The 23,924-nt window shown below is 44.0% G+C and overlaps 1 protein-coding gene across 1 annotated transcript in view; it reads right to left on the reverse strand.

Annotated features, from left to right (window-relative positions):
- Positions 1–16,441: 16,441 nt before the first annotated feature.
- Positions 16,442–23,924, reverse strand: part of LOC109915100 (thioredoxin reductase 3-like) — a 72,655-nt gene continuing 65,172 nt past the window's right edge. The window contains exons 10-13 of the mRNA XM_048606666.1: positions 23,788–23,895; positions 19,374–19,469; positions 18,755–18,889; positions 16,442–18,016 (exon numbers count right to left, since the gene is read on the reverse strand). Of these exons, the coding sequence (XP_048462623.1) occupies positions 17,951–18,016; positions 18,755–18,889; positions 19,374–19,469; positions 23,788–23,895 (405 nt within the window). The 3' untranslated portion in view covers positions 16,442–17,950. The remainder of the gene's footprint in view (positions 18,017–18,754; positions 18,890–19,373; positions 19,470–23,787; positions 23,896–23,924) is intronic.

Here is a 23,924-nt window from a genome sequence, read left to right on the forward strand (position 1 = left end):
GGGTAAAAGTTCGGCACAACATCGTGAGCCGAAGGGCCTGTACTGTGCTGGAGCTGCAGGAACACAGCAGATCAGGCAGCATCAGAGGAGCAGGAGAGTCAACGTTTCGGGTCGGGACCCTTCTTCAGGACTGTCCCAACCCGAAACATTGACTCTCCTGTTCCTCTGATGCTGCCTGGCCTGCTGTGTTCCTCCAGCTCCACACTGTGTTGACTCTGACTCCAGCATCTGCAGTTCTTGCTATCTCTGAGTGACTTATAACCCTATTGTAGAGCCTCTTCCAAGGATGTCCACCTTGAAGAAGTTGTCCTCCTCCCTCTAGAAAGACCTCAGTGGATCTCTCTCCCACTGCAACCCACTGGCAATCCCCTCTGCCCAGTCCTGTTGTAGGGTCCCGACCCAAAACGTTGACTCTCCTGCTCCTCTGATGCTGCCTGACCTGCTGTGTTCCTCCAGCCCCACATTGTGTTAACAAATCAGTCCATATTTTTTCAAATATGACAACACCTTGTTCCTAAGAATCTTCTCCAATCATTTCCCCACCACTGACATAAGCTTTACAGAGTAAACCTCCTTCTGCACTGTTCCCATTAAGTAATCCCAGGACAGGGACAGAACGGTTTTAGATACGGAGTGAAGCTCTCTCTACACTGAGTTAGTTAACAGTACAATTTCCTTAGTTGGGTGATTTTATTCTTGTTTCTCACCTCCCAAGATTTCCATCCGGTTCCTGGGAAAAGCAAAGTTCAACATCAAAACTGGACTGAAATTCAGCACCTGAGTACTATTTGGAACTCCTGGTGGCAAAATCAAGTTTTTCTCCACTATGTCTCCATCACTAAATTGGTTTAGCCTAATGTCAAACTTCTCAGATTTTGTTCTGACATCTGATTCACTTGGATGATTCTGCAACCTTCATCAAGACAAAGGAAAGAAGAAATAAGAGATAACAAGGTGTACAGCATTCTCCAGCATCTGTAATTCCTGCTATCAAAGAAGAAATATGAATTTTTTAAAACTGTTTTGCTCTGCTGTTCTCTGTTGAGTTTTCAAATTAGGACCTGTTGCCATTTTGTAAACCCATTGTCCCCATCAAACACTCCCAGGACAGGGGCAGCACGGAGTTAGATACAGAGTAAAGCTCCCTCTGCACTGTCCCCCATCAAACACTCCCAGGACAGGGATAGCATGGGGTTAGGTACAGAGTAAAACTCGCTCTATACTGAATCCCATGAAACTCTCCCAGGACAGGGACACCACGGGGTTAGATACAGAATAAAGGACCCTCTACACTGAATCCCATGAAACTCTCCCACGCCAAATGGGGCGTCACTGGGCAGGTTTTTGCTGAATAGGTGCTGCTTGATAGCACTGTTGATGACACCTTCCATCACTTTACTGATGATTGAGAGCAGACTGATAGGGTGTTAATTGGCCGGGTTGGATTTGTCCTTTTTGTTGTGTACGGGACATAGCTGGGTACTTTTCCACATTGTTGAGTAGATGCCAGTGTTGTAACTGTACTGGAGTAGCCTCTCTGAGGATCCTTGTGGTGACGGAAAGGGTTGTCCATACCTAGGAACCCGAGAGCTAAACGGTCTGCAGCATAGCTTCTGGCGGGGTCACCCATGACGCTAAGGTCAAAGGGCGAGGTTCCAGGCAAAGCGTGATCCATGAAGCAGAGCAGGCAGAAGATGATAGCTGAACTTAAATTACAGCATCACAATGGCTGCGAAGGTGAACGAAGGCTGCTACAGGAGAAGGGCTGCCAGTTGTCTTGGTCTCCATGCCACTGGGCTTCGACCCCCTAACTGTGAAGGTCCATGCGATGGTTACCAGCCTCCCTTCTTTTAAAGACATCACACACAGGCGTCCTCCAAAGAGGTCCCAGTCCTAATTACAACGCAGACAGAAGTCCTATGGCAATCAGATACTGGTGGAAGGGGCAGGATTGTGATAACTGGAAGCCCCTACCCACAATCTGTCACATTAGATGATGGGTGTCAGATTCGGTCATCCTGATCCTGGATGAGGCACTCAGAGCATTTCGGCAGCTGTGCCCGCGACTGAACTGCCTTGCATAGGATCCGGTCTGCTCAACCCAGTAGGGGAGGCGGCTGGAAAAGGGGCCTAAAAATAGCCTGCCTCCCAACTTCTGATTGGATTACCGCTTCCAGGTGGATCACCCATGTGGTCAGAAACAAAGAATGATGAACTTTGGAGCTTGGAGTGTAAGAAACCTGATGGACCCAGCTAACAGTAACTGACCTGAGAGAAGAACTGAGATCACAGGCAGAGAACTGAAGAGATGCCAGGTCAACCTAACTACTCTTTCCAAAACCCACCTTGCAGATGCAGGTAAACCGAAGGAGGCAAAAGGTAGTTAAAACCTTCCTCCGGAAAGGGAAGGCTGTTGATGAGCCCAGAATTCACAGTGTTGGATTTGCAATTAAGAACCAGCTCATCATATGCCTCTCTGAACATCCTGTGGAGATCAACGACAGACTCATGACCATTGGCCTGATGCTCACCGACAACCAGATGGCGACAGTTGCAGGCAATAATGCCCCGACCCTTGTCTCAGAGGAGGAGTAAAGGAGACTTGACGCTCTGTTGTCAAGCACCCCCAAGGAGGGCAAGGTAATTCTTCTTGGAGACTTCAATGCCAGGTTTGGTCAAGACCACAACCTGTAGAATGGCACCATAGGAAGGGAAGGTATTGGCAACATCAACTCCAATGGACCCCTTCTTGCAACATGTGCTGAGTACAACCTCATCATCATAAACACAAACCTCTGACAGATAAACAGATTCAAAGCATCTTGGAGGCACCCACACTCAAAACAATGGCATCAATAGATTACGTTATCATTTGTTCTGAGGATCATCAGGAGCTATGATTGGCTCAGATGGCTGCTGGACTGATCACTGCCTTATCCATTCCGCAATGTCCATCAGACTACACAGAAAGAGGAGGATTCAGAAGAAGCAGATTCAACATTGAGAGCAGATTCAACATTGAGAGCCTGAGTGACACAGTCACTATACAACATCTGCAGATCTCACTTGCTAAAAACCCAGTGGACATAGGAGAACTGCTTAAGCCAACCGTTCTCAATACCTGCAATAACATCCTCGGGTACAAGTTCAGAAACCATCAGGACTGGTTCGATGAGAATGATGTGGAAATTGAACAGCTCATCTCCAAGACAAGGACTGCCTTCTGTAACCAGCAAAATGGCATCAACAGCAAGGCCAAAAGAAGGGCCTGTACCCAAGGGTAAGGCTGGTGAGTAGAAGAGGTATGGGAGCTCAAAAATATGTGGTGGGCTGATAAGGCCTTGGAAATCCAGCAGCTGGCAGATGCCGCTGACACAAAAGGCTTCTTCAGCGCCATGAAGGCAGTATACCGTCCAAGCTACTGTGGTCTGAACCCCCTGTCCTCTAAACAAAAACAGCTCAAGGACAATGAGGCAATACACACTCGCTGGAGAGAGCATTCCCAAAAACTCCTCAACCATAATACCAACGTTGACTTGGAAATCATCAATCAAATCCCCCAGAGATCCATGCAGTGTGACATGGGAGAACCTCCCATTGTGACTGAAGTACAAGATGCCATAAGGAGCCGAAGAAACAACAAGGCTGCTGGTCCTAATGGGATTCCTGCAGAGATCCTAAAGGAAGGTGGCTCACAGCTCCATGAACACATACAGCTTTGTTCTTGAAGATTTGGCTCAAAGAAGAAGTCCTCTCGGAGCTCAGGGACGCTTTGATTGTCACCATACTCAAAAAGGGTGACAAGGCTGACTGTGGGAATTACAGAGACATCTCTCTCCTGTCAACTGAAAGAATGTGGATGCTGTAAATCAGGAACAGGTTCTGAGGAAGGGTCACTGGACCCAAAACGTTAACTCTGATTGCTCTTTACAGATACTGCCAGACCTGCTGAGCTTCTCCAGCAACTTCTGCTTTTGTCTCTTCCATCAACCACTGGCAAAGTACTTGCACATGTCCTTGCCAATAGACTCCTGCCATTATCTGAGGAAATACGGAAATACTCCCTGAATCGCTGTGTGGTTTCCACCCGTCCTGAGGAACGACAAATGTGATCTTCACAGCACGTCAATTACAAAAAAAAATGTCAGGAAAAGAAACAACCGTTTTCCATGGCCTTCATCAACCTAATTAAGGCCTTTGACACAGTTACCCACCAAGCTCTCTGGCCAATACTGTCACGATGCAGCTGCCGTGATAAATTCATCAGGATGAGATGTCTGTGACAGTGCTTAGCAACTGTGGAATGGAGTCTGAGCCTTTCACCATGGATACAGGGATCAGGCAAGGCTGCATCATCATACCCACCCTCTTCATCATCTTCATTGCCGTCATCCTCCATCTCACTGGCCAAAACCTGCCCATCATTTACCATATGGATGGCAGGCTGTTCAACCTTAATAGGTTCAAGGCCAAGGGCAAGGTCTCTATCACCTCCATCTTACAGCTTCAATATGCTGATGACAATGGCATTGCAGCAGACTCTGAACAAGATCTGCAGTGCATCTTGGATGGCTTTACCAAGGCATACAAGCTCCTAGGCCTTACCCTTAACATGACAATGACTATAGTACTCCATCAACCACCACCCAACAGTCCCTCCACCGCTCCTACAATAAAAGTCAACAATCATCCCCTTGAAAGTGTGGATCACTTCCAGCCTTTTCTCCTCCAAGGCCAACGTCGATGCAGAAATACAACACCATCTGAGTGTGCTAGTGGAGCCTATGCCCGACTCAGAAGAAGAGTGTTTGAAAACCATGACCTACAGGCCCAGACTAAACTTCTGGTCTACAAAGCCATTGTCCTTCCACACTGCCATATGGAGCTGAAACATGGGCTCCGTACAGTAAGCACCTTAAAACACTGCAACAAACCACCAGAGATCCCTACAAAAAATCCTGTGGATCACCTGGGAAGACAAGTGCCCTGGAGGAGGCCAACACATCCAGCATCGGCACCACAACAGCAATTCTGATGGACCAGCCAGGTCATCCAAATGGCCAACTCACGCCTCCCAAAACAGATCATGTACTCCCAGCTGAAGGAAGGTCAGTGTGGCCCTAGTGGCCAAAAGAAACACTTCAAAGATAACAAAAACAAAATTGCTGGAAAAGCTCAGCAGGTCTGGCAGCATCTGAGGAACAGTTCTGAGGAAGCGTAACCGGACCCGAAACGTTAACTCTGTTTTCTCCTTCACAGATGCTGCCAGACCTGCTGGGCTTTTCCAGCAACTTTGTTTTTGTTCCTGATTTACAGCATCCGCAGTTCTTTTGGTTTTTACTTCAAAGATAACATCTGGACCAACCTCAAGAAATTCCATAGCAACATCAACAACTTGGAGGATATGGCTACAAACTGGAATCACTGGAAAAACATCATCTGGTAGGGCGCTCTATGTCATATAAATGATCTCTGCTGCGCTGCTGAACAGAAACGACTCTTGCACAAGGAGAGACGGAACAACAGGAAGGTCCACCAATCACCACCTCCAACTATTACCACCCACCAATGCCCACACTGCAATAGAATCAGTGGATCCCCAATTGGCATCCACAGCCATCTGAAAACCTGCAAATAAATGCCCTAATAGAGGACAATCATACTTGATCCAAGTGATCACCGATTACTATTAGACTAAAATAGCTTGGCTAGGTATGCAGCATGTTCTGGAGCACAGGTCTCTAGTACTATGCCAGAACGTTGTCAAGGCTCATAGCCTTTGCAGTATCCAGTGTCACCAACCGTTTCTTGATATCATGTGGACTGGATCAAATTTGCTGAAGATTGTGACACACGAGACTGCAGAAGGAAGTTGAAATGGATTAATCATTCAGAACTTCTGGATGAAGATTGCTGTGAACGCTTCAGCCTTATCTTTTGCCCTGATGTGCTGGGCTCTCCCAACATTGAGGATGGAGATATTTGTGGAGCCTCCTCCTCTTCTAGTGAGTTGTTTAATTGCCCATCACCATTCACGACTGGATGTGGCAAGACTCTAGAGCTTAGATTTGATTTGTTGGCTGTTTCTGTTTTATTTGTTCGTGGTATGCTGGTGTTCCTGGCTGAGCCAGCATCTATTGTCAGTCCTTAAAATGGAGTGATATGAGGTTATCCACTTTGGTAGGAGAAATAGATGAGCAGAGTATCTCTTAAGTGGTAAGGTTGGAAAGTGTAAATGTGCTAAGGGACCTGGGTGTCCTTGTCAATAAGCTACTGAAGGGTAATATACAGGTGCAGCAAGCAATTGGGAAGGCTAATCAAATGTCAGCCTTTATTGCAAGAGTTGTCCCCAGAACGATGGGACTGTACAATGAAGAGATATTGGGAAACTGAACCTGAATTCTCTAGAGTTTTGAAGAAAGAGAAGTGATCTCATTCAAATAAAATACTTAAAGGGATAGACACAGGGCAGATGCAGATAAGGTGTTTCCCCTGGTTGGAGAGTCTAGAATTAAGGGACACAGTTTAAAAATAAGGACAATGCCATGAGAAGAAGGGCAATTTATTTTTCATTCAGATGATTGTGAACCTTTGGAATTCTCTCCCACAGAGGGCTGTGGAGTCTCAGTCTTTTGGGTATGTTAAAGGAGGAAATTGAAAGATTGCAGATTCCCAGCGGATTCCCATAGGGTTATGGGGAAGACATGGTTAAAAGGTGTTGAAGAGTTCGATCAGCCACCATTGTGTTGACTATCAGGGTGGGCTCGATGGGCTGAATGGACTACCCTGGTGAACGTGCTGGAGAGCTGCTTTCTTGAATAGTGCAATTCTTAGGGTGTAGGGCCAAACCAGGGTTCTGTAAGGGAGTGCCAGGATTTTGACCTTGTTTAGCCCTGGGCACCTACTGCCAAGTGCAAAAGGGAGAGGCTGGGGGTAATTTCAATTACTGGATTGAAACTATTATTTCAATCAATGGCTTCACAGCCCAAGCACTCCCTCTGATACTCCTGCACTATGGTGTCATTGATTCCTCTCTGAGGCAATCAGATTGTACTTTGTGACCTGGAGCAGCATCGAAACCTTGAAAGCAACCACTCCACACGATTGAAAGAGGTTGTGAATTTCCATAGCACCTGAGAGATAAGGTGAATGGCAGATGTCTTTTCCCTAGCGTGGGGGATTTCAAAATTAGGGGACATATTTTTAAGGTGAGAGAAGAAAGATTTTAAAAAGAAATAAGGGCAATTTTTTTACACACCGAGTGGTCAGCGTTTGGAATAAATTCCCAGAGGAACTGGTAGATGCGGCTACAGTTACAACGTTTAAAAGAATCATAGAATCCCTACGGTGTGCAAGCAGGCCATTCGACCCATCGGGTCCACACCCTCCGAAGAGCCATCCCACCCAAACCCACTCTCCTACCCCATCCCTGTAACCCTGTATTTCCCACGGCAAAGCCACCTAACCTACACATCCCAGAATAATACATGTAATTTAGCATGGCCAATCCATCTAACCCTGCACATGTTTGGGCCTGTGGGAGGAAACCCACATAGACACAGGGAGAATGTCTGCGTGGATATTGCACAGTCGCCTGAAGGTGGATTCAAGCTCGGGTGCTTGGTGCTGTGAGGCAGCAGTGCTGACCACTGAGCCGCCAGTTAGGTAAATACGCGAATAGGAAAGGTTTGGAGGGATATGGGCCAAGCACAGGCTGATGGGGCTAGTCCAGTTGGGGATTATGGTCAGCATGGACTGGTTGGGCCGAAGGGAATGTTTCCGTGCTGTATGACTCTCTGACTTTACAAACAATGAAGTAGTAATGTAGGAGACAGGACAACCAAGTCTAGGGTACTGCCCAGATTGAATGTCACCACATTTCTTGACGGTTCATCAGCATGAATTGTGCCTGAGGAGTTTGTACTTTCACTCACCGCTGCCTGACCACAGGCATGTCTCAAAAGGCAGGTTCGCTGCTCACTGCGCGTAGTTTGAAGGCTGGCTCAGGCACACACGTGCTCCTGCAGATGAGATTGTTGGTGTTGCTCTGCTGGTGGATCACAACCCTCACTGCGTTGTTCTGCTCTGCAAGAAGTATGGGGTTTAGGCAGTGAGGTTAACCATCCCACTCCCTCTCCTTCGGTTCCTAGTGTCATACTAGGTGCAGGAGTGTGATCTCACATGTTGCCAGTGAGGGTGCTCTAACTAGCTGACCTTCAAGAATAGATGCCCCTGCAGTTCAGAATCACATTATCTTTCTTAGCAGTGATTTACCTGCACATCACTTAGACAGGTCTATTCTATTCACTGCTCACAATGTTGTCTCCTCTACAGTGGGAGAGGAACACCAGACTGGGTGACTGCTTTATGGAACACCTGTGTTCTGTCAGCAAACATGGCTCTGAGCTTCCTGTTGTCTGCCACTTCAGCACACCACCACATTCTCTGATCAACATCACTGTCTCAGGCTTGCTGCAGTGCTCTAGCGAAGCTCAGTGCAAGCTGGAAGAACAGCACTTCATTTTTGGGAACTTGGGAATTCTGCAACTCTCTGGACTCGCTATCGAGTTCAATAATTTTAGGGATTGTGCACTTTGCCAAACTCCTTATCCCAATACCCACATACCAGGCCTTGTTATGACATGGGCTGCTACTACCAACAACCCATTGTCAGCTGCTAGCTAGCCCAATTAGCAGTTATCGATTTCCCCCAGTCAGATCATTACCGATTGCTTTGTCTGCTGAACTGTGTTTCTCTCTCTCTCTCTGGGTTCCATCTCCACCTATCATTTACTGCTTTCTTTACCCCCACCCCATCTTCAGATTGAAACTGGCTGCTCACTAAATTCAGATGTCCAGTTCAACTGGTGCTGTGCCTAAAGTTCCACCTGCTCTAAAGGTGCGTAATGATATCTCTGATATAACAAGGTGCAGAGCTGGATGAACACAGCAGGCCGAGCAGCATCAGAGGAGCAGGAAAGCTGACGTTTCGGATCTGGACCCTTCTTCAGAAATGGGGGAGGGGAAGCTGGATAAAGGAGCAGATAGGTGGAGAGGAGACAGACAGGTCAAGGAGGCGGGGATGGAGCCAGTAAAGGTGAGTTAAGATGGGGGTTGGTCAGTCAAGGGGAGATGAACAGGTCAAGGAGGCGGGGATGACGCTGGGAGGTAAGGGGTGGGGTTGGGGTAGGTCAGTGAGGTGAGAGGAGCAGATAGGTGGGAGAGAAGACGGACAGGTCAAGAAGTGGGGGACGAGCCCTGGGATGAGGTTGGGGGTGGGGAGATTTTGAAGCTTGTGAAGTCCACATTGATACCATTGGGCTGCAGGGTTCCCAAGCGAAATATGAGGTGCTGTTCCTGCAACCTTCAGGTAGCATCGTTGGGCACTGCAGGAGGCCCAGGATAGTCATGTCATCCAAGGAGTGGGAGGGGGAGTTGAAATGGTTCGTGACTGGGAGGTGCAGTCATTTGTCACGAACTGAGCATAGGTGTTCCACAAAGCGGTCTCCAAGCCTCCGCTTGGTTTCCCCGATATAGAGGAGGCCACATCGGGAACAGCGGATACAATATACCACATTAAACAGATGTTCACCTGCACATCCGCTAATGTGGAAGGTTTTCTTGGGGTCTGGGATGGGGGTGAGGAGGGAGGTGTAGGGGCAGGTGTAGCACTTCCTGCAGTTGCAGGGAAAAGTGGCAGGGATGGTGGGGTGAGTGGGGAGTGTGGAGTGGACGAGGGAGTCACGGAGAGAGTGGTCCCTCCGGAAGGCAGATAAGGGTGGAGAGGGAAAAATGTCCTTGGTAGTGGAGGTCAGATTGCAGATGGCGGAAGTGGCGGAGGATGATGCATTGAATCCAGAGGTTGGTGGGGTGATACGTAAGGACGAGGGGGGTTCTGCTTTTGTTGTTATTGCTTTGGAGGGGGTGGTTTGAGGGAGGAGTTGTGGGAAACGCGAAAGATGCAGTTGAGGGCGTTTTCAACTACTGTGGAGGGGAAGTTGCGGTCCTTGAAAAATGAAAATATCTGGGATGTCCGGAAGTGGAATGCCTCATCTTGGGAACAGATGCGGCGGAGGTGAAGGAATTGGGAATAGGGGATGGCATTCTTGCAGGAAGGTGGGTGAGAGGAGGTGTATTCTAGGTAGCTGTGGGAGTCGGTGGACTTGAAATAGGTATTGGTTTCCAGGTGGTTGCCAGAGATGGAAACAGAGAGAGAGGTAGCGGAGATGGTCCAGGTGAACTTAAGGTTGGGGTGGAAGGTGTTAGTAAAGTGGATGAACTGTTCGAGTTCCTCGTGGGAGCAGTCATTGATGTAACGGAGGAAGAAGTGTGGGATAGTGCCAGTGTAGCTGCGGAAGAGGGACTGTTCCACGTATCCTACAAAGAGGCAGGCATAGCTTGGGCCCATTCGGGTACCCATGGCCACCCCCTTTCATCTGTAGGAAGTGGGAGGAATTGAAGGAGAAGTTGTTAAGGGTGAGGATGAGTTCAGCTAAGCGGATAAGGATGTCAGTGGAGGGGGACTGGTTGGGCCTATAATGATATCTCTGAACAGGTTGATTAGAAAGTATCCATACCCTGGTCATTACCAAGACTATCTAATTCCTAAAGGCTTGTAACTAATGGTGTGCCACAGGGGCCGTTGCTGGGACCTTTAATATTTATTATTTACGTAAATGATCTGGATGTGAATGAACAAGGCATGATTATTAAGTTTGTGGATGATACAAAATTAGGAGATATCAGCGGCATCTTGATCAGATGGGGAATTGGGCCGAGGATTGGCAAATGCAATTCAATACAGATAAAGTGTGAGATGTTTTACTTTGGAAAGTCAAACCAAGATAGGACTTATACAGTAAATGGTAAAGGTCCTGAGGAATGTTGTGGAACAGAGGGACCTAAGAGTACAAGTACATAGTTTGTTGAAAGCGGTGTCAGTGGTAGACAGGGTGGTGAAGAAGGCATTTAGCATGCTGGCCTTCATCGGTCAAGGCATTAAGTGTAGGAGTTGGGACATAATGTTACAGTTGTATAAGTCGTTGGTGAGGCCGCATTTGGAATACTGTGCACAGTTTTGGTCACCCTGTTATAGGAAGGACATAGTTAAACTGGAATGTTTGCAAAGAAGATTTACGAGGGTGTTGCCAGGACTAGTAGGCCTGAGTTATAGGGAGAGGTTGGCCAGGATCGGACTTTATTCCTTGGAATGTGGGAGAATGAGGGGTGATCTCATTGGAGGTGGATAAAATCATGAAGGGCATAGATAGGATGAATGCATATGGTCTTTTTCCAAGGGATGGGGCATTGAAAACTAGAGGGCATAGGTTTAGTGAGAGGGGAGGATCCGAGGGGCAACTTCTTCACACAGAGAGTGGTGCGTATATGGAATGGGCTGGCAGAGAAAGTGGTTGAGGCAGGTACAATAACAACATTTAAAAAACATTTGGATAGGTACCTAGATGGTAAAGGTTTAGAGGCATATGGACCAAATATGGGCAATTGACACTAGCTGAGTGAGTGCCATGGTCAGCATAGAGCAGTTTGGGCCGAAGGGCCTGTTTCCATGGTCAGCATGGATCAGTTTGGGTTGAAGGGCCTGTTTCCATGCTGTATTACTCTATGACTAATTCAAAATCCAATATATAACCGTTGCTGCTCAGTCTTGGCCCATCTTCTGCTAAAACCCTCATCTTTGGCCTTGTCCTTCCTAGATTTGATCATTCCTAAGCTGATCAGACAATGACCCTCCATCAACTCACCCTGCACCTCGGATTTAAAATTTTCGTCCTTCTCTAACATCCTCACCTCCCACCGAAATGGGAGATCTCTAAAGTTCACCTCTTGTGAACCATTCCCACACCCCAACTCCATTTTCTTCGGTCTACCATTGATGGCTATGCCTTCACACATCAATGACCTCAGCTTCAATTCCTTATAAATCTCTATAACTCTCCACTCTCTGACCAAGCTTGCAAGCCCTCAAATCAGCACTTCACTGTTTCAATGCTCACTTGTTGTTTTATAATGCACCTTGAGATGTTTTCCCACATTCAAGACACTGTACAAAACGAACATTTACAGCAGAAAAGGAGGCCATTTTGCCCATCATGTCTGTGCCTGCTTTCTATAGGTGCAAGTCAGTTAGTCCACTTCACGTCTTTCCCATACTGCCACTCAGAGTCATAGAGATGTACAGCATGGAAACAGACCCTTTTGTCCAACTCCTCCATGCTGACCAGATATCGTAAATTAATCTAGTCCCATATCTCTCTAAATCCAGATGCCTTTCAAATGTTGTAATCGTACCACACTCCACCACTTCCTCTGGCAGCTCATCCCATATACACAGCAGCCTGTGTGAAAAGGTTGCACCTCAGGCATTTTAAATCTTTGCCCTCTCACTTTAAACCTATGCCCTGTAGTTTTGGACTCCGCTACCCTGGGAAAATTTCTAATCAGCTAAGTATCCAATCTTCTTTTGAAAATCATAATTTTATCTGGGTCCACCTGCTAAAGCAATGCATTCCAGATTCTAGCCATTCTCCACGCCACCTTTGCTCCTTTTGCCATTCATTTTCCATCAGTGCCTTCTGCTTCTCAATCCATCAATGGGGAAGTTTCTCCATCTAGACCACTCTTGACTTCGAAAATCTTGAACAAACCTCCTATCTATTTATGCATAATACTGGAGATCTGAAATAAAAAAATGTGCTAGAGAACAACATTGACATTAAGTCCAGTATGACTCGCTTTCAGAATTATTCTCCATTTTGAGGAACAGTCATATTGGACTCGAGAATGTCAACCACATTGCTGTCTCTCTAGAACCTGCCAGACCTGCTAAGTTTCTTTAGCACTCTGTTTTGCCTCTTCTCAACCCAACCTAAGAAGATTGACCTTACCCTAGTCCTTCCCTTTCGGAGTGACCACTGACAATACAAGTGGCCTGCATCATCAAGCATGTCACAATGGTGGTGGAGCTAAATCTGCCACCACCTCATGATCTGAGGTTCCAAATCCTATCCTGCCAAAGTGTCAGCAGAGATCACCCAAGCAAGGGATAACTCCGAGTACCACCCAGTAGCAGAGTTTGCTTTTCCAGAATCGGTTTGATCAGATATCAAAAATGGCTTATGTCAGCAGACCTCTCCAAAATTCTGAAGTTGAATTCCCATCATCCTCTGAAGGTGGAAAGATGCTAATCGTTAGGTCAGTGCGAGGTTAGCATTAGCTTTAGCTTTACAGTTAGCATTACAGGTTTTGGATAATGTTCATATTGGAGTTAAGGTCAGTGGTTGGATGTCAATAGGTTGGGTCAGGTGTTGGGGTACAGTGCCAGAGGGCTGATCGAGGTTTAGAGTTTAAAATGGAATTTGTACTGGAGCTTTTATGAGTTAGGCATTAAGGTTCAGGATTAGTGGCTAGGGTCGATGGGTTAAGAGTTAGCATCGGGGTTAACAGTAATATCAGGGTTTCCCGTCGGTGTCGGAGTCAGTGTTACAACTCACCATTGATAACTGCTGTCACCATCCACGTTGACCTAAGCAGGATTGTCCCTGTTGTGGGATGAATGTTCCTCAATAAAGCCTCAGGTGAGGTTAAGGTGATTGCTCTTAGGAAAAAATGTTCTGGTTTAAAATAAATGTTACAAGTAAATTTTATAAACGGGGGTTCTGAAATGTTTACATTTTCAATTTTGCAGGGTTCCAGATCTCCTTGCACTCAGATAACCTGACAAGAAAAATCCAAAAACAGCCTTCATTTTTATTTGAATGATGGATGGGCTGAACTCTGATACAATGTGGGAAAATGTGGAGTTACACGCTTCAGTAGGAAGCAAGAGGCACTGACTATTTTCTAAATGAGAAAGGCTTCAGAAATATCGACAATAAAAGGGACTTAGGAGTCAGAGTTCAGGACTCTTAACATGCAGGTTCAGTTGGCATTTAGGAAGGCAAATGTTAGCATTCATTTCTGGGGACTGCATAAGGCTCTGGTTTGACTGCATTTGGAACAACGAGAGCAGCTTGGGGCCACATATGTAAGGGTGTGTGCAGGCTTTAGAAGAGGTCCAGACGAGGTTTACAAGAATGATCCTGGGAATGAAAAGCTTGTCATAAGAGGAGCAATTGAGGATTCTGGGTCAGTACTCAAAGGAGTTTAGGAAGAACTGGGGATCTCACAAACTAGGACCACAGGGCACAGCCTCAGCCTCAGGAACAAGCTTTTAGAATGTAGATTAGGAGGAATTTCTTCAGCTAGACAGTAGTGAACCTGTGGAACTCATTGATTTGATTTATTATTGTCACATACTGAGAAATAGTGAAAAGTATTGTTTTGTGTGCTATCCAGGCAAATCATACTTTACACAACTATGTCAGGGTTATAGAACAGGTTGCAAAATATAGTATTACAGCTACAGATAAGTTGCAGAGAAGGATAAACCCTAATATACGAGAAGTCCATTCAAAAGTCTGATAACAGCAGGGAAGAAGCTGTTCTTGAATCTGTTGTTGTGTTTTCAAACTCTTGCATTTTCTGCTCAACAGAATGGGTTGGAAGAGTATAACCGGGGTGGGAGGGGTATTTGATTATGTTGATTGCTTTCCAAGACAGCAGGAAGTATAAACTAAGTCAATGGATGAAAGGCTGGTTTGCAGATGGACTTCATAACTCTAATTTCTCATGGTCTTGTGCAGGGCAGTTGCCATACCAATCCATGATGCATCTGGATAGAATGCTTTCTATGGTGCACCTATAAAAATTGGCAACAGTCATTATAGACATGCCAAATTTCCTTTGCCTTCTGAGGAAGTACAGGAGTTAGTGTGCTTTCTTGACCACAGCCATAGAAGGCTTTGGAGGCCAAATCACTGAGTGTAAGATTGGAGTGTTCAGGGGAGTCAGAGATGTTACAAGGATGAGAATTTTTTTAAAAAATGGAGGAAAACAGCAGCTAAGATGCCTGGGCCATTTTACAATTGTACGCACAACAAAAACAAAAAAGAGCTGGAAGGGTTTCTAGGTATAAGGTTTTTGAGAAGATTTGTAGCTTGGGTCTCAAAAACTTACGGGCGCAACACCCTCAAACTGACCGCAGATGGGAGAAAAATGCCATTCGCCTGAGCGCGACCTGCAAACAACTATATTTCCTGCACGAAAGCCTCAGAAGACAAGTTTCTGGGTAGTTTCCTCGCATTTTTTGAATATCAAATATTTTATCAATGCTGAATTTGGACTTGCAGAGAATGGGTCAGAAAGAAAATCAAAAATTGCTGGAAAGTCCTCAGCAGGTCTTACAGCATCTGTGGAGAGAAAGCTGTGTTAAAGTCTTAAGTCTAGTGACCCTTCTTCAGAACAGACTTGGAAAATGATATATATGAGAGAAGGGGTGGGGGAGGGAGAAGGAGTAAATGATAGTTGGAGACGGAGCCCGGAGAGAGAGAATGGCAGTTGGGCAGACAAAGGAATGGGTAAAGGTCAGCCTGGGAGAATGAATAGTTGGTAATGGGGACCACTAGTGGCTGACAATGGACTGTTTCTGGTAGCAGCCCAAGTGATGACAAGGCTTGGTGCGTTGGAGTTTGGGGTAAAGACATAGGAGAAGGTACTCAGGCCCTAAAATTACCAAACTCAATATGGAGTCCAGAAGGCTGCACGATCAGTCTCTCAGTAAATGTCTACACTCATTTTGCCTTTATAGATATCAAAACCCACTTTACATGAAGAAAATAGGTCACAAATTTGCAACAACTGTAGCAAGATTGTCCAGATACACTTATGTATAGCAATGTTCAATTGAACTGCAGCACCCAAATGCCACAAGATATTGCACCTTCACAATACCAACCAAATCTCTTGCCTGAACAGAAGGATACTCCTTGCCCCTCCATATGCAGGGACATGACAATGTACAGGAGATACCTCCAATCCAATACCCATCAACAGTGATTGCTCTGCAAATTCCATGAGAGGACAGACACTTCAATATCAGTGCCCTCTCAGATGACATTTTCCAGCATTGAAGCAGTGGTTGTGATCAATTAGACATGCTGAGTGGGCATCATCACTCAGATGCCTAACAAAACTTACAAAACAAACACCCTCACTCAGTTTCATCAGGCATGCAGTTGTCAGGGTGGCAGAGGAAACACTTCAAAGATGTCCTCAAAGCTTCACTGCAAAAAAAAACACATCAGTATCCTACCAACTCTTGGGAACCTCTTGTGTAAGGCTGCCCAAACTAGAGAAGTTGACCACTGAGCGTGACCAACACACCCAGATACCGTCAGAAGGCGCACACCTGGTATCCCACCCACCTCATCAAACATCACTTGCCCGGCATGGCAAGACGTGCAAATCCAGCACTGGAATACTTAGTCAAATCATTCCTGATCCCAAGGGCCTGCCTGCAAAGACGACCATCTCAGGCACACTGTTTTGAGTTCTACAGATTTTCTTTATTATTAAATGCATTTTGGATAACAAACTTTGTTCACAATGGAATTGTTCAAGTTAGTGCTGCTCAGAGGCTGGCTGAATACAATCAAATGTGACCACAAGTTCCAGTCAGATGGGCAATGATAAACAGTTATAAAACAGATGCAAAATAATCCCATTTAAACAATAAGCACTGCATGGTTACTTCCAAATAAACAACATAAAAGCACAAATTGTGACAGTACGTGTATCCAAATTGAACTTAAGTGCTCCAAAATTTTTTTTAAAAAAAAAAAAAAAAAGAAGAACCAGAGGAATAAAACAACAGGGAAGTGATGCTGTATAAAAACATGCCATTTCAATTTAACTTAAGCAGGTACATAAAAGTACAGAAATATGTGATGCTCTAAACTTTCTACCCGCTAGAATTCCTTTTAAAAATAGTACTTTCAATATCTTTGGACTGACAGTCCAGCTCTCATTCAGATGGCCAGAGGCGTACAGGACAAGTTTAAAATTATTACATTTTCCCAAATTCCCAATCCCAATGTAGCAACATATATTTTGATTACAAGTTAATGTGCGGGGAAAAAAAAAAGCTTACAGGTCCACCAATTTTCACTCATTTTCTTTTGTAAAAACAGAACAGCCCCACCGTATCAAGTTTGGTCAGTAGTGGTTGCTTACTCAGTTAATAGAATAAAGTTTAGAAAATAAGGGGAGAGGACAGCGAAGTGCAGACAGACAGTTACACATAGGCAGTTCCTCCATCAAACAGAAAAAGATCTAGGCCCATGCTTCCTGAAACATAATCGGTGCGGTTTTTTTGGGTGAAAAAGGCTTACGATTGATATTGTACAGAATTTAAATACGAATCAAATGTGACATGCTCCTTTACAGAAAAGTTCTTGATTTTTTTAAAACCTTACAAACATTGAGTACAATGATGCTACTTTACCTACAATATACAGAGAAAAAAAAGATTCATCTCACTTCCATCAGCAGCCCAACATACATAAAAGAAACAAGGTACAGCAAATATTACAAGATGAGACTTCAAATTATTCCACAAGACTAAAGCCTCACCAATAAAAGGAAGCGCAGTCGTCTTATTGGACAAAGTTCCAGACCTTGCTCGTTAGTCATCAGTCATGGCCCTCCTCAAATCAGGTTCTGGGTCAAAACTTCAAGGAGGCACTAATTTTCTTAATGCCCTTCCAAGCACGTTTGGGTCAAAGTTTGAAGTTGAGGTTTACCCCCGCTGTTGATCTGCATGCCCCATGCACACTGATTCTCCGCTGCAACAGGCACTGAGTGAAACTCAAAGCATTGCGCAATTCCGTGTTGCTTCAAGGCAGCTTTGTTGTTTTTAAAAAAATATATTCATGCTGTGGTTTACGGTTGTTTTACCTGAGTGGAGAAAGACTAAAACTTTGCACGTTTAGTCAACCACAAAGCTAAAAAGTGCATATAGAGGGCAGCAGCATTCCAACAGCAGGGTTTAACCTCAGCAACCTCCTTTTTTGGAAATGTCCAGACCGGAGCGTTTTGTTATTTCCATGGAGGTGAACACCTGCAACCAAAAAAAAAGTGAAAAAAGCAATTAACAACTGCAAGAAGGGGGGGGGGGGGGGTGGTGGGCGAGAGAAGGAGAGAAGATCACTAACTATACAAGATTAATGATCCATCATGGGGAATTAGGATCAAGTCACTACAAGATATAAAGTATTTCCACTTAGGAGGTCTTTGTTCCCAGTAAAGTAACCCTATCAAATTATCCCTAAAACATGCACCAACACATTGATCTTTCACAAAAACATTTTATCACCAATACATTCAGGGTTTGGTGACAAATGACACCATGAATCACTGCTGAATATAAACTCTAATGTCACACGGTCATCCCTTAATTTAGTGCTGAGCAGTCACTGCGAACAGTTGGACACAGTGCCACTTAGTTGGAAATGTGGACTAATTGAAAGCTCTCCAGAGACTCCGATTGGAGAAAGTGAAGCATATGAATGTCAACTGATGTTACAGCTAAACTGTGTTGATGCTTCTTCTCCCAAGATCAAAGATCAAATAGTCCAGTGACAAAGAAGCAAGTTAAAGAAGGTACAAGCACCTGTAAAACCACAAACTAAAGGAGGAAAAACAAGCCAGGAAGTGCAAGCCACAAAGGGATCATGTACTTCCAACACATTTTTCTTTGTAACACAATAGCTACCAGGATTTACAGTAGAAAGGGGAGTTAGAGGATAGTGAATGAGAAGGTACAAACAAAAAAAAAAAAAAAAAAACGAAGTCTTACTTCCGCACAGGTTGGATGTATGCCAATGACACTGTTCAGCTGATCTTTGGTCATGCCACATTTCATTGCTGCGCCAAATCCTTGAGTGATTTCCCCAGCATTCGGACCAAGCACATGAAATCCCACCACTCTATACTAGATCAGAAGGAAAGCTATTTTAACAGAGCCGCAAATAACTTTATCAAAGGCTTTTTTAAAAAACTGGGATTATATTTGTAATGTTTCTTATGCCATTACCCAAGAAACAGGAGATGGTAAAGCCCTTGGCTCCTCAAACCTGCTCTGCCATTCAGTAAGATCACACCTGAGCTAATGGCAGCTTTAACGCCACTTTCCCAAATCCTTGACTCCCTCGTAGATCAAACCAACCTTTAATGTAATCAGTGACCCTACTCTCCGGGTAGAGAACCGAATAGACAAGTGATCCTCAGAGAACATAAAAACTTCAGTTTTAAAAGGAAACCCTTTATTTCATAAGTGTCTCTAAGCTTTGTTTCTCCCACAAGAGTAAACATTCTCTCAGGTATCTTCAAGTGCTTAAAGTAAATGTTATACAGCAACATTCCTATAAATTCAGGAGAAAATATTTGGCTAACAAAAAAAAAAAAAAAAAACTTACATGATCCAGCTTCGCACAGATCACCTTGCCATAGCAGCCATTCTTATCCCTTCCTGGTACTGCCCATTCCAATGGCCAGAACATGCTGTGATACACCTGAAATGTACAAGATGGATATTCAGCACAAAACGTCCTGAATTAAAACTTCCAATTCAGAGCAATTACTCCAGAAATAGCTTTCTTTTAAAAGTACTCTTAAAAATATGGGTAGTTACCCAGCAGCATGGGGGGAGGCGATGGCCTAGTGGTATTAAATCGCTGGACTGTTAATCCAGAGAGCCAGATAATGTTCTGGGGACCCAGGTTCAAATCGTACCATGACAGATAGTGGAATTTGGATTCAATAAATATCTGGAATTAAAAATCTAATGATGACCATGAATCCATTGTTGATTGTCGGGAAAAACCCATCTGGTTCACTAATGTCCTTTAGGGAAGGAAACTGCCATCCTCACCTGGTCTGGCCTACATGTGACTCCAGACCCACAGCAATGTGGTTGACTCTGAACTGCCCGCTGGGCAATTAATGCTGCCTAGCCAGCAATGCCCAAATCCCATTAATGAATAAAGAAGCATGGACAAACTCAACATGGCATTTATTTAAATAGTGAAGTGCCCAAGGTGCTGCTCACTAGATTGAAAGATGTGGCAAAAGTAAACAATGACAAGGTCTGCCAAAAGCAGAGAAAATACAATCTTATATACCAACACTTGCTTAGTCATGTTGCAACTTTACCCACAATACTGTAATACTCTGACCGTCCTTGATAACATATCTACAAAGACAGCTTCTACATGCTCTCTTCACTACTTCCATCACTCGATGCGTCCTATCAGGACACAGTCACTTCAAACCCTAACACAGCAGCTTCCTCCAGCTCAGCACTGGTAAAGCAATGAGTTCTGACACTCAGCATACACTCCAACCTCTTGCTGCTGACTCTAACACCTCCATCATCACTGAAAATCAAATCTGTTAGGGACTTCTAGTAAAATTGTCTTCTACAAGTTATCCTCTAATTTATTTTATGGTACTGCCAATCATGCCTTCTCCAAGCTCAAGTTGTACATAAGATGCTCTCAGCTGTTTCAAAAAATTGATCCTTGTCCCCAGGCAGTTGAAGATGAACTCCCCCTCTGGTTCTGTCCAAAACTCCTTTTTGAAGGTACCATTATCACCTCTATCTTTTTAAAAAAAAACTACACAATCATTGCAAAGAGTGATCCTATAAGTTGGACAATCTCTCCCTGCCCTTTCTGCCATCCATGGTCTTCCAATGCAACTTTTCCATTGTCCCATTGAGGTGGGACCCCTCTTCTTGTCATGGCTAATGCACTTCAATCTGTGGTTTCCTCTTCCCATGCTATTATAAATCTCTGGCATAAATCCTTGCACTCACTTCAATTAAATACTCCCCTGGTGTTATCCAAAGACAGGTCAGCTTTCACATAAATTGGTAACACATCAGTTCAGTGGCTCTTGGTTGTTCCCATCTTCTGTTCTGTATTGGCAAACTACTCGTGTGAAATTCAATCTTGGATGAATTGTAATTTCCTTCAGGTAAACATAATGAAGACCAAAGCAACAGTGCCTTAAATTCAGTCCCCGCGGCAAACAGAGCACAACTGCAAATATCCTAAATCTGAACTAGGTTTTATTCCATAATCACTTCAACACAAAAATCACTGCTTACACCTCTAATTTCACACTGCTACGTAACCCTCAGTGCCAAGCAATATCCTCCATTTTGATTGCACATTTTCGAAAAGTGATTACCTTTGACACACAACACAAAATACTCAATTCCCAACACTTCTCTTATGAAATTAATCCAATCTTTCTGGGCTCCCTTCAGAAAACTACTGTCCAAAACAAAAGCAAACTAAACTAAACCAAACCCTCAAGGCTCAGATTTTTGACGCACCCAAATTCTTTTGTGTCTCCAAAAACTGTAACCTGTGGACATGAATGAGCACTTAGTTACAGAAAGCTCTGCAGCATTCATGTCCTTGCATGTAGGTACTGAAGTATTGGGTTAGACCACTACTCAAGCTGCAACCTTCTTTGCCAGAATGAGAACATTTAGATTTGCATGTAATTTCAACCACACCAGGTTGGAGAAGCTGAAATTAATAAAGTAAATTAACTACTTTGTCCTTTCACCAAATTTTCAAAAGCTGTTCTAGCACAACTGCAGAACAGGCAGCTATTTAACAGAAATAGTCAAAGATCAGGTCCTGGTCTTGTCTCCTTAGCTACAGGCAGTGTATGACATACAAATGCTTCAGCACCATAGGGGAAATTAGAGGATAGTATGCAGTACTGAAGAAGTGTTATCAAATATACAAGATTGCCAAGAATATCCCCACCTATATTTTCAGGGTTACAGACTTAATTTAGCAATAGTCGACTATTTAACTATCGTTTTAAGGAGTGCAGGTTGCAAGCATAGCAGGAGATATACGCATGTTTTAAGGTACACAATATGTTTGAATGGGCTGTCAGGAGAAACTTTTAAAACGTATATTTGCCTCCTTTTCACACAATAACCCTCATGTATGATTGCTGTCAGCCTTTTTTTTGGTGTGTGGGAGGTAGGTCCACTTGCGTTACATTAATACCTTCACCCTGGTAACTGGAGCACAAAGGTCAGAACACACAGAGGTCAACAGAATAAACTTAAGTCAGCACCATACAGGAATTCCAACCATTAAGGCAACATTCCCACCCCACCTGAAACAGTATCCCTCATAGGAGTGTAAACCACAAGACTTATTAGGTTATTCAACCAACAGGAACATAACTACTGAATACCCACTAGCTTTCAGTTTTCATTTTCTTACATACATTTACTTTTCAATTAGAATCACTGGGCAATCCATAGTTCAGAAATAGGGACCAAATGAATGACCATCATCATGTCACTGATTCTCTCACACAGACCTCCATAACTAATGTTCTGCTAATACCCATGTTCAACTTAACAGTAGATCAGAGTAATTAAAACAAACATTTAAAAGGTACACTAGCATTAGCACAACCCTTCAGAACGTATTGTCACAGCAGCAAAAGTTGCTAGTGTCATATCATGTAAAGAAAATATTTGAACTTGAGACAGTTGCAAAGAGAGAAACAGAGTTAACATCAAGTTCAGTTATGGCTCCTCTTCTGAAGAAGAAGTCACACAACTTGAACCTTCAACTGTTTCTCTAAGCAGGCACTGACAGACTCGTTTCTCCAGTATTCTGTTTGTTTCAGTTTTTTAGAATCTCTAGTATTTTGCTTTTACTTACACTTGAGACTTTGTACAAAGGCATATTACAGTATATGCACTGATCATATTCACAGCTGATCTATTGGAATCTACTGTTCAGTTAACCTACATGCCCCAATCCCAGGATTTGATCAACCAAAGCAAATTTGGTCAAACAGATTAGATCCACAATTTAAAGTTTGAGAAGATTTGTAGCTCGGGTTGTGGAGGAGGTGGTAGATTTGCTCGCCGAGCCGGTGTGTTTGATTGCAGACGTTTCGTCACCCTGCTAGGTAACATTGTTAGTGCGTCTCCAGTGAAGCGTTGGTGTTCTGTCCCGCTTGTTATTTATATGCCTCGGTTGGCTGGGATGGTTGGCAATACTTCTGGTTCTGCTTTTCAGTGGTTTGTACACAGGGTCTAATTCAATGTGTTTGTTGATGGAGTTCCGTTAGAATGCCAGGCCTCCAGAAATTCCCTGGCATATCTGTTTGGCTTATGTATGTGCTGTCCCAGTCAAATTTGTGTCCTGCTTTGTCCGCGCGTATTGAGACTAGTGAGAATTGGTCAGGTCTCTTGGTGGCTAGTTGGTGTTCGTGCATCCTTATTGTCAATTTTCTTCCAGTGTGGCCTATGTAATGTTTCTCAGTCCTTGCATGATATTTTTATATCCATATATTCATAGTTTCAAACAAAATGACAGGGTGGGATGGAGAGGTCTAAGACAGATAGTTTCATGCTCTGAACAAACTCAGCATGCCACGTTGCTTTAGTACTCCAGCTGCAACTGACATTTACTATGTATACAAGACATGTCAGTTTTGTTCACGCTTCGGACAAAAACCCACGAGTGAGAGATCAGTGACCAAGCACTTTGATAAACAGTCCATGTTAAACACTGGCACAAAAAATTGAGAGTTGCCAAAGTAGGAAGTAAGCCAGGCTACATATTTGAAGAAGATACTAAAGAACTATTAACACACAAGTAAGTTCAAGCATCAATGATTAAACAGTTTACACAACAGTCAACGGCATTCAAATCTGCCAATGATCAGTTTTTAATAAACAAATGAATAATTGACACTTCAAGAGCAATAACTCCATTCAGCTTGCGATTTTAAAAAAGTCTCCATTTAATTCAACACTAAAAAAGTCCATACCTCTACATGTTCTTCTCCATAAAGCGCTATTGCATTTTCTTCAGACAATCCACAACATCCATACTCCAAAGGTGTAAAGACTGTCGTGCATACATTGACATAGTCACACTGAAAAACAAGTTGCTATCAATATATTG

This window comes from Rhincodon typus, chromosome 16 (assembly GCF_021869965.1).
Source record: "Rhincodon typus isolate 14 chromosome 16, sRhiTyp1.1, whole genome shotgun sequence".
NCBI classification, from domain to species: Eukaryota; Metazoa; Chordata; class Chondrichthyes; order Orectolobiformes; family Rhincodontidae; genus Rhincodon; species Rhincodon typus.